Source organism: Varroa jacobsoni, unplaced genomic scaffold (assembly GCF_002532875.2).
Source record: "Varroa jacobsoni isolate VJ856 unplaced genomic scaffold, vjacob_1.0 scaffold_1443, whole genome shotgun sequence".
NCBI classification, from domain to species: Eukaryota; Metazoa; Arthropoda; class Arachnida; order Mesostigmata; family Varroidae; genus Varroa; species Varroa jacobsoni.
The window spans coordinates 1-7,080 of record NW_019214345.1 but is presented as its reverse complement, the minus strand read 5'-3'; the positions used below and the strand labels follow the sequence as shown (position 1 = coordinate 7,080).

Below are 7,080 nucleotides of genomic sequence, written 5' to 3'. Positions count from 1 at the left end.
GGTCAGAGTGCACTGCTTCAAAGTATGGGGTCCATTTTCCTCACCTATAGATAAAAAAAAAAATAAAAACGTCTTATTACTATGCCCGTATGTATTATAATCTTCGTTTTTTTTTATTACTGCGTACGTCGAAACAATTATTATGAAGAAATCTAAATAAATATCAAGCTTTTGCTTTTTCCTAAGTCTCATCGATGCCATGTCTTTGCTGTGAATCAATATTACATTCTGCAGTACTGTGTTCTATTTCTGAAGCTACAAGGAAAATTAATCCTCGAACTTGCTTATATTATTTAAGCCTCCGCCTTAGCCTAACCTAGTATAATGTGCATAAACGAAGAGCTTATCCTAAGCAGCCACAATGGAGTAGATCTAGGAACTTTCAATATTTATACTATAACGATTCTACAGTATTCATAGCACGTTAATGGTTAATGTTATAGTATTGTAAGTTTATATCTCTCTTCTTGCTTATTCTTTTGCTGCAGATGATGTCATGAAGGAAGAGCTAGCCGGATCGACGGGAGTAGTTGTGTTAATCAAAAGAGGTATGTTTAGTGGGTGCTACTTTCAGCAGTTGACTTGACCCTTTCTATGCTGGTAAGCGACGAACGAAACCACGCACTTGACATGGTTGTTTTACAGATCCTTTCAAACCCCACATTAAGAACCCCACTTTTACGGAATACAAAGATCAACTAAGTTAGTCTCGACCCAGCGGCGTGCGAATGGGTCGAAAGCCACTCTTGAAGCGTCATTCATAATAATTTTTTAATAAACAAAGGACATGCTGAATCCTTAAGCCGTTTAAGTGGACGTTGTGTTGATCAGGATTCGGACACGTTACCTTGAAGATGCACAGGCCACTGTCAATTGCCGCTGCGTGCCTAGTCATAGAATTTAACTTATTACCTAATATCTATTGCAGATGACCCTAAATCTATGGGAACAATGTACTGTGGAAATGTGGGCGACTCGCGAGCGGTTTGCTGCATAGCGGGACGAACTATGCCTTTATCGTTTGATCATAAACCATCGAACAAAGAAGAGGCTCGGCGGATAAACGCAGCCGGTGGATGGGTCGACTTCAATCGCGTCAATGGTGATTTAAAAAAAAATAATTATATAGCCCGAGTACGTAAAATGTATAGTTGAAACCATGAACAAATCCAATGAAGGAGCTTGATTGACATATCACTTTTATATAAAAGTTGTTTCGGACTGATTGACTCTTCTGCTTTCTTGGTATCGCCTCTCATAGCTTTTGCAGTTTTAAATCGAAGGAATAGTTTCATTAGCGACCTTGGTTAGATGATATTGCACTATACTACACATTACGTTTTCTGTTGTTTAGGTAACCTCGCGCTGTCCAGAGCATTTGGGGATTTTGTTTTTAAGAAAAACGAGAAAAAACCCGCTCACGAGCAAATTGTGACAGCCTTTCCAGATGTAACAGTTGAACCGGTGAGTAGGAACATTATTTCGCATTGTATCGTACTAACGGCCAAACGAAAAAGCAACATATCTTCTATTTATACTAAAGGAGATCAGTATGGGCACGGATACCCACTACTATTTTTTGCTGACAAAAATAGCTCTCTTGACAAGTGTTTTACAAAATTCCCTCAAGGAAGTGTATCATTTTTTTGTTATAATTTGTGACCTGATTTTCGCAGTTAACGCCGGATCACGAATTTGTTGTACTCGCTTGCGATGGAATCTGGGACGTCATGTCAAATGAAGAGGTCATTGAATTTATTCGGGTTCGACTAGCTGAACGAATGGAGCCAGAAATCGTGAGTATCACTATGGACGGCTGCGTGAGGATGTTTTTCTCGGTAACCGTACTATATACGTAACGAAAAAGTCGAAGAGAGACGCTTATGATAGTGCGGTAAACACACGCCAACGTCAAGAACGTATAGTGGAAGCTTCCACTTCAGCTGGTATCATATGAAGAAAGTAATTATATGAGGCAAATGAGTAGTTCGCGATTTTTCGATTGATCGGTGTAAAGCTTATGATGGCATCACGAAATATAGAATTTTATTGTAAAATCTATATAGGAGTAACCTTACGATGTCTGCTGCAAACGAGTTCCCGAACTAACTTCGCAATTTCAGTTAAACAAACTGAACATAAGAAGCCTTATGTGTCTACGAAGAAATTATATAAATGGAAAAAAAAATGATCCGAGGTCAAATCAGTGCTACTGTCAATTAAGGTTTAAAAACTCGTTAAAACCTTTAGAAAGTAATAGTAGCAGAATGATACATAAATATATATGAAAACCTATTGGCTCTGTAACGAGTTGACGACTTGGAAACGAAACTCGTCGCACACTATGAAGATTGTGCTACAAACGGCAATGTCCTTACCCTTTAAAGATTGCGTTCTACAGGTAAAAGTTCAGGAATTTTCGCGCAAACTCGAAATGAAGCACGCTAACGGCGCTACATTTTGTAAAAATAGGGCACAATTGCCGCGGTTTGTTTATTCCTTTAGAGCACTGATTGTAGAATCTGTCTGAATCTTATGTGTCTTATTCTTTACAAAGTCACACAAGAAAGGCTCAGTGGTTTTCAGTCGCATGGACGGAACGGGTATGGCAACGATTTGCCTTCAGGAAATTGTATATTCTTTAAGCCTGATTTTTTATCACTTCAGCTTTACAACAGCTAGCACAATTTTGTTGATAGTACGTATTACCCAAATCACAGTAATCTAGATCCGGTTAGGAAATATGTTTGTTTCATGGGGACCATTAACAGTTGCGTAAAGCAAATAAGTTCTAATGGCCTGCCCTGAGCATCATACGGTCACTTGAGTTCCCTAGAGCAGCTGCTTGTGAATGGAATAAAAGTTTTTATATGTAAATATGCGGTATTTTCGTTTATTTACTGATCCAGTCAGGCAGCAATTCGCTTCATACGAACAGAGAATTTCCGATTGCAAAATAGAATTGCATTGAAAACGAAGGCGCTTCGCATAGTCTGAATTAACGGTATTTAAACGTAATTTTAGTGCATCACGCTCCAAATAGTGACGGTCTAGGCTACTGCGATTTGCTAGAGTTGATCCAAGCTCCTAGATACATTCGATGCTAAAAACCGGTCGTTTCGAGCAGTCGACCTAACGGCAATACCGGATGTAAAATTCGAAACATTTAACTGTGTCAATTAAAGAGAAACTGGGCTGCTTGGATTACCTAATGTCCACCCAGCTACTGCATCAACTTTTTCCGCGCGGACCCCCCAAAACACCGGGGCACAGATACAGACTCCGCCGTTTTAAACCATTCCATAAAAAGCTCACTGAGCTCTAATAGAATGCAGCGTATCTACGATACCGCGTATTCTGTCGTTGTAAATTTCAACCCTAGAACGAGCTCTACAACTCAAGTCCTCTGATTATAGCTCCTCGGGAATCGACTTTCTTTGCCATTTTTTTTTATGAACAACATCGGGCCTGTAGCGACAATCTGGTGACAACGTAATCTTGTGAGCTACGTTGATACATCAAAAATGGATTACTATTAGTTAGCTAGCAATCACAAGTTAATTATATGCGCTTTGTTTTTCTGTCACTTACATTGCAAATGATCGTTTTTTCTTTATTATATGGAATATAATTTGCAGATTTGCGAAGAACTAATGACCCGCTGCTTAGCACCAGATGCTTCGATGGGAGGCCTTGGATGCGATAATATGACTGTGGTGCTCGTGTGTTTCCTCAACGGGCGAAGCTTTGACCATTTGTCCGCTAAGTGTTCTAGACCAATACAAGAGCAAGTTGATTATCCACGTACGATCGGCTTGCCAACACATAAAACCTCCCCACAGGGCACTACACCCGCCGGAATTGTCCAGCAGAACGCAACAGTTCCTGGCTCTGCTGCTGGTGCTGGGGTGCCTGTCCCGCATGTTGTTCCCCCGGTAGCGCTCGGTAACAACGATTCCGTGCCTAATAGCCCAATCTCGGAGGAGATTGTCGAGTATCCTGGCTACGCTGAGAGTGCCCACTATGCCGAAAGTGTGTACACGTTTGAATCCGAACAGGTCGTACTTGTTCCACCACTGGCAGTGCCCTCAACATCGGCCCAGACGCAAACCGGTGACAGTCGAGCATCAAGTCGTCCAGACGAACTTAAGTCACCTGCGGAACGACCACTGACAGACATGAATGAAGCGCCGAGTGAGACCGAACGATCTGCTGCTTAGAAAAGGGCTAAATTTTCGAAGAACGGAACCTTCTTCGTATCCTCATAATAATCGTTGAATAACTATGTTACACTGATACATTTCGCAAAAGCGAGCATTGTTAGCAAGCAGTACGAATCTCTTTCAGAATGGAATGGCCGTAATGATGGAAGAGTTTATAAATATGGAATTGAGTGAACCGGACAGGCGCGGTCGTTTCAACAAATAGTGCTAGTCATATATAGAACTTCGGCGCAAAATTCGGTGCAGAAGGAAGTTATTCGGAGTCGCGCTACGTGAAAAGAGGTCAAATCAGTGATGAAAGCATCCAACGGTGCCACGTGATTGCTACATATATTATTATTATTATCATCATCATCATCAGTTCAGAAGCTCAGTAAAAAAGTGCGCTTTCTAGACATTAACAAAAACCAGTAGTATAAAAAACGGCAGAGTCAACGGGTCATAAATTAGAGGCGCTTGTGACTAAAGCAATGCATTATTTATAACGAGAATAAAATCATGGCGTAAGATAAGCGGCGGGCGGGGGGGGACAAAGCAGTTTTGTTAAGTTCGTTTCCTTCTGCTGGTATAAAGTATGTTAAAGAGGTCGGCTTCGACAAATGTGAAGTCGCTAGTGAAGAATGGCCTGGTGCTTCGGAGATGAATGCAACGGTAAATTGATATTAGACACCAATATCTCGATTATGCACATGGGTGGGATCATTTCGTCTGCGAAGTTCGTTACTCGTTGAGAACTGACAAACCCTAACAACGTGAACGGAAATCGCAATGAGGTCAGTCAACAAACCAGAAGACTGAAGCGAAGAAGAACTGAAAAGAGCAAGGAGAGAGTCCCAAAGTGAATACGCTGTTTTTACGTAAACTAGTCAAAAAAGGACAAATGGAACTATAAACTAGCAGAACAAATAAGTCATTCCATATACACAAATAATGTAGGTACTTTATGCAACAATTAATATTATTATTAGTGATACTTATATATAATCACTACTCCAAGCAATGCCGGAAGATACTAATGGTTACTGTAGCCGAAGCGAGTACTGGACGACATGTTAAGCGAGCATAGAAGCTGAAAAACGGGGTAAACGTGGTTACTATTACTACAAACAAAGAAGGTGACCAGTTTCGCTTTTTGTGGGAAAATAAATGGTTTTCGTCATGTCTGCTTTATGTATTATAAATAATGATACGAGAAAACAAAGCGATGAACTTAACGCAAATAAAAAGAGGTTTTATCGAAAAAAAATGCGTGACTTATGGTAACTTGTAGTAACTAGATATATTATAAGTGAACATGTTTAATTCTGAGAACAAGAAGTGCAGACATTCTGTATATATCGATTGTTTTATGATTCTTTCAGGTGGCATCCTCAAAAACGACCGCTTGCATTCCAAATTGCATATTATGGAATTAGTAGGTATTGTGCAAAGGAAAGCTTCAACGCTGCCGTTACGAAAAAGTTGCGTGCGTCCCCAGTTACGAATGCTACACTAACTAAATTGTAGAATAGCGCTTCATCCGTTTCAAGATCTCTTAATATTACGAATCCATCAAGTTCCACCAATCCATATCATAGCGATTGCTAACAATAATTTGTTGTGAGCCGTATGAACCGCTGACTGCTGTTATCTGCTTAAGTTACAAGTAGTACGAATCTATCAGTAACAGCGTGCAAAACATTCTTGATCTTTACCTATTCATCCTACCCTAACCTATATAATCCTAGTGAAAATCTTTTTTATGGAGCTGTTTTGCATTCTTTCATGCCTCAGTTTCATTACTCTGGTGTAGATTGATTAATGTGACGGCTATTGGATATGTCTAGAAATCTAACTTGGTTTTGTCAAGATCTTTAAAGATAGCTTTACGGGAAAGTTTTTAGAATTTCTTGAAGGCGGCCTTCTAAGTTTTTGCCTTGTTTTTTTTTTGTAAATTTGCTAGCTTTGCATTTTTGTAAATAAATAATATTACGACTTTCAGCGCTTTCTGTTCCTATTTTGCTCGAAGTCATATTTGATACCCAGTATCATACTGAATTTACCTACTCTAGTAATGTATACGATTTAATGCATAGAGTCAATGAAAATGCCTATAACGAGCGTTAACAAGTAATATTTGTTTTTTCGTTGATTACCAGCGCTGGTTACATCGGGAAGAAAACAACCATCTCTACTAAAAGTAATCTTCGTGGCTTTCCAGAGTCTTCACCTGTCATTTGGGAAACAATTTAAGTACTCGACCAAAGGCGGACGCGTCCATAGAGGTGATCAATACAACCATGTACTTTTAAACTCTTGCTTTTCTTTTAAATCGTTTGCCCTTCAGATCGTCCTGCACGGTCTGAACAAGTGATTATTTGATGCACAGGGTCTAAATTAAGAACAGTGTAGCAAAAATTTACTATCCTGGGTCAGTCGGTGCGAGATACTATTGTTTAACTGAAAAAGAGTTTTTGTAGGGTCTACTATACAAAACACGCAACAACATAATTTAACGTTGTATTTGTTTGTTCGGGGCTTTTGTACTGCGCGCCGAAGTAAGTCGCTTCTTGCATTCACTGTTAATAAGGTCAATATTAAGACCAAGTTTGTCTCGGTTGGCCCGATCTTTATGCAGTGATCATACAGATAGCCGTTATTAACGAAAATATTAACAGGGCAGCAGTTACGCGCTCCGTGTTCGTATATAGATGTACACATTAGACAGATTGTGTAAGGCACTCATAGAAACAAAAGTATCACAGCCAGCAAGAGCGAGAGAGAAAGAACACTTCGTGTCATATAAGTTTTGTTAAATTCATAAAACTGGCCCAAGAGATGACGACCAAAATCGCGTCAAGAAAATTTCGCAAAAGAT

General features: G+C 39.7%; 1 protein-coding gene across 7 annotated transcripts in view; it reads left to right on the top strand.

The window, feature by feature from the left end:
* Ppm1 (PP2C family serine/threonine-protein phosphatase Ppm1) overlaps positions 1–7,060 on the top strand; it is an 11,957-nt gene extending 4,897 nt beyond the window's left edge. For 2 of the 7 annotated variants that reach the window (XM_022850094.2, XM_022850095.1), the window contains exons 5-9: positions 489–548; positions 929–1,102; positions 1,355–1,464; positions 1,677–1,796; positions 3,639–5,469. In XM_022850094.2, the coding sequence (XP_022705829.1) occupies positions 489–548; positions 929–1,102; positions 1,355–1,464; positions 1,677–1,796; positions 3,639–4,220 (1,046 nt within the window). In that variant the 3' untranslated portion in view covers positions 4,221–5,469. Of the gene's footprint in view, positions 1–488; positions 549–928; positions 1,103–1,354; positions 1,465–1,676; positions 1,797–3,638; positions 5,470–5,584; positions 5,684–6,361 lie in introns of those variants that run through there. The other 5 variants (XM_022850099.2, XM_022850096.2, XM_022850098.2 and 2 more) reach the window with 5 other exon arrangements.
* The last annotated feature ends 20 nt before the right edge of the window (positions 7,061–7,080 follow it).